The sequence below is a fragment of the Vombatus ursinus genome, unplaced genomic scaffold, assembly GCF_900497805.2.
Source record: "Vombatus ursinus unplaced genomic scaffold, bare-nosed wombat genome assembly UNPS02014877.1, whole genome shotgun sequence".
Lineage (NCBI taxonomy): Eukaryota > Metazoa > Chordata > Mammalia > Diprotodontia > Vombatidae > Vombatus > Vombatus ursinus.
Genome location: NW_020954655.1, coordinates 350999 through 355048, shown reverse-complemented (window position 1 = coordinate 355048; position 4050 = coordinate 350999). Strand labels below are relative to the sequence as shown.

Below are 4050 nucleotides of genomic sequence, written 5' to 3'. Positions count from 1 at the left end.
ACATTCACCTCCCTTCTCTCCTCTGACAGTGCCACACCCTGGCACAGGCCCTTATTGCCTCATGCCTGGGCTATTGCGTAGCCTGTTGGGTGGTCCACCTGCCTGCCATGTCTCTAGNGCATTCACCTCCCTTCTCTCCTCTGACAGTGCCACATCCTGGCACAGGCCCTTATCGCCTCATGCCTGGGCTATTGCGTAGCCTGTTGGGTGGTCCACCTGCCTGCCATGTCTCTAGTCCAGCCCATCCTCCACTCAGCTAGCTATCAAAGTGATCTTCCTAAAGCCCAGATCTGACCTTGTCACCCTTCTCACTCAGTAACATATAGGGGCTCCCTATCACCTCCAGTTTGAACTATAAAATCCTCTGATGGTCAAAGCATTTCAAAACTCCCTTCCGGTCATCTTACACCTCATCCCCTCCCCCTGCATGTATATTGGGATTGATGACACTGAACCCCTTATTGTTCCTTCAACAGGACACTCAATCTTCAAATTTGGGCATTTTCACTGTCCCTCACACCCAGAATGCCCTCCTTCCTCATCTCAGTCTCCTGCATTTCTTCAGGTTTCAGCTAAAATCTTAGCTTTTACAGGAAACTTCACAACCCCTCTTAATTCAGTGCCTTCTCTGTGTTGATTATTTCCAATTTACCCTGTACATAGTTGTTTGTATATTGTCTTCCTCTATTAGACTGAGCTGAAAGCAGGGACTGTCTTTTACTTTTCTTTGTATCCCTAGCACTTAGCACATAGTGGTTGCTTAAGAAATGTCTACCGATTGACTGGTCACATATCACCTTTTTACAGGGTTGTAATAAAAGGGTACAAAAATTGTGTGTGTGTGTGCATGTGTGTGTGTACGTACATATGCACTTGCACACACACTATAGGCAACTAGGTTACTCAGAGTACCTGACGGAGTCAGGAAGACTGACTTTAAATCTGGCTTCCAGGCAATACACCCATCTACTTCAATTTCCTCATCTGTAAAATGAGAATCATAATAGTACTTCACAAAGGTAATATTTATAAGGTGTTTTGTAAACCTTAAAGTACTATATAAATGCTAGCCATTATTAGGCAACAGGACTGTTCAGCTTAATTACGTATATGAAAAAATAAGTTTTCAAAGCAGTTTGCACGGGGCCTGTACTACAAGTGAATTCCAATTCTTAATAGCTGTATGATCATGGACAGGGCCTCAGTTTCCTTTGTAAACCTTAAAGTCCTATAAAAAGGAGTTTTGGCTTATTTATTATTATTATTATGCTCTTAAGAAATAAGAGAAATAAGTACCTGCTTCCCAAATACAAAACCCAGTGTGGCACAAATTAGGTATAGCACCTCATTTATACAGCATTGCTGTGAAATGTACTCCAAAGTAAATCTTCCGGTTAATGTTTGGGTGAAAAAAACAGTTTTAAACATAAACAAAACCAACAACCTTTTGACAGAAATCTTCCTAAAATGTACCATACTTCCTTGACTTACAACGCACCGTGTATTGAATATGGTCAAACATTTCAAAGTCATCACCTTTCATGACTTTACCATGCTGAACCACAGGCCCCTAACCTGTTGAGGTACGGCAGGATGTTTGCTCCTACACTAAATGTCAGATGCTGTGGTTTTAAAAATTTCTTGTGTCTGTTTTTCATGGATTGCCCTCCGACAGTCTGTCATTGATCATTTCTTGCTATCCTTCCCCCGACCACCCTCTTCCTCATTTCTGTGCTGCTTTTTACCTGGATGCTGGAAAACCAGACCAAACCCGTTCAAATTAGACCTAAAATTAGAACTCCCAAAATGTGAATGAAGTATGTACCATAAAAACTTTATAACACCTATTTTGTCTGTTCAGAAGCTTTTTACTACTGAGTTTGCAGCTCTGTTCTAGAATTGTCACTATACTTATAACAATCCTGCCTCTCCCCTGAGGGTCCCCAAGTTCAGAGTGCTCCATAATTTGGTTATCTGCTTATATAACAAAGGGCAGCTAGGTGGCGCCATAGTGCACAGAGTGTGAAGCCTGAAGTGAGAAAGGCTCATCTTTCTGAGTTCTGTTTTGACCTCAGACACTTACTAGCCGTGTAACCCTGGGCAAGTCACTTTACCCTGTTTGTCTCAGTTTTCTCATCTGTAAAATGAGCTGGAGAGGGAAATGGCAAGCCACTCTAGTATATTTGCCAAGAAAACCCCAAATGGAGTCACAAAGAGTTAGACACCACTGAAATGACTGAACAACAAATAATAATAAAAAAAACCAACCCACTAAATGGAGATAACAAAGGAACCACAAGGACCTCAGCCAGCAGTTTTTCTTAGCATGATTACAGAACAGATATTTTTTTAAAAGGCAGCTATGAATGATGTGTCATAATCATGAAACAACCTTAAGTTTTACTTTAACTCCTTCACGTTCATACCTTGAATAAGTCATAGAGTTCCTCTAAATCTTCAGGGAGAATGGATACTTCTGGAATAACAACCCGGAGCTTAAGAAAAGGAAAGAACAGTATGGCATGAATACCTGGTTCTGTGTATGGGGAAGAGAATGCAACAGTAGGTCACTTGGGAAGTCTGGAAAATTGGGCTCACTCATGCACAAAAGTTCTAAATGCAAAGTTTCCTTTTGCTAAAATCACTGATACATGGCTGGTGACATTACAGAGTGATCCGATATTTCTAGAAAGTTAATGTGGAAAGTCATATAAGATTGTGATTCCCACCCTATGCTCAGCTACACTCCATGGCAGTCATTCTGGGCAGCATTTCACTTACAACATTCTGTTTTGTTGTGTCCTCATGACCTTGGAGAACTCGGATCCGGTGTTTGCAGCGCATATGCTCAATCAATTCCACTGACTGGTCTCCAAATTTCTGCAGCAAGACATATATTTGAAAAATACCTTCATGTATAGAAATAGCAAAAGCAAACTGTTCTCAATGGATTTTGAATACAAAATCCATTCTTTCTTTAAAAAAAATAAATTTCCAGGGTAGACCTGAGGTGGCCCTTCTTACCTCATAGGAATCCCGAATTAGATCTGCTATATCTGTCACAGGGTAGGGTTCCTGATCATCAGAGAAAAAGGCATGATGATTTCCAATTGGTGGTCCAGGGCTTTCTTCATTTTTAACATGATCCAGGAACCTAAATAGAACCACCAACCCATTCAAGGACATGTTGTCATCTACACAGCTTGGTATCACCCCCTTTTAGATAGTCTAGTTTTAATGGTAAAGATGCTTCTTAATGTTGAAATAAACCCTTTTAAAAATAAAAGTACATCATTATTACATGCCTAATGACTGAAACATAAAAAAAAAAGATAGCTTTCAAATTTCAGGGAGATAATACATTTTGCAGATTTTAAAACTGGTAAAGACACTAAAACTTCTTAAAGGGCAAACCTATAATTTTTTTTTTAATGTGAGCATCAGAAATAAAGCCAAATCCAGTTCTGAGTGGAAGCTCATATCAGCAACTCTTTGTACTTTTTAAAAGAAGAAAAAGGAAAATGTTAAACTATTGTGTGATAGTATTCAATAAAGACTAGAGACCCCTCAGTAAATTCTCTGAAGCTGAATTGAGACTTGGTATATGTGAAAGATCTGTTACATAGAATTAATATTATTCGTATAACATAAGTAATAAAATGTTTTATCAGTTTCTTCTATTTTATGTATCATGATTTTTTAAGAATATCCCTAGGGGCAGGTAGGTGGCACAGCGGATAGAGCCCTGGCCCTGAANGACCCTGGGCAAGTCACTTAACCCCAATTGCCTAAGGAAAAAAAAAAAAAGAATATCCCTTACCCCACTGAGCTCACCTTTTTAAGACAAAAACAACACCTAAATGCTTTCTATTTTTCCAAAGTGCTTTCACACTGATCCCATTTGATCTTCATAATAACCCTGTGAGGTAGACAGGGGTAGGTACTTTATTTAACTCCCATTTTACAGAAAAAGAAACAGATACAGAATAGTTAAATGATCTGTCCAAGTGAAATAGTCAGGACCAGAACACTGCTCTTCAGATTCTGAAG

General features: G+C 39.5%; 1 protein-coding gene across 1 annotated transcript in view; it reads right to left on the bottom strand.

The window, feature by feature from the left end:
* TBC1D8 (TBC1 domain family member 8) overlaps positions 1–4050 on the bottom strand; it is a 126133-nt gene that overhangs the window by 8481 nt on the left and 113602 nt on the right. Inside the window, exons 11-13 of the mRNA XM_027842575.1 lie at positions 3025–3154; positions 2782–2880; positions 2427–2495 (exon numbers count right to left, since the gene is read on the bottom strand). Coding sequence (XP_027698376.1) covers positions 2427–2495; positions 2782–2880; positions 3025–3154 — 298 coding nt within the window. The remainder of the gene's footprint in view (positions 1–2426; positions 2496–2781; positions 2881–3024; positions 3155–4050) is intronic.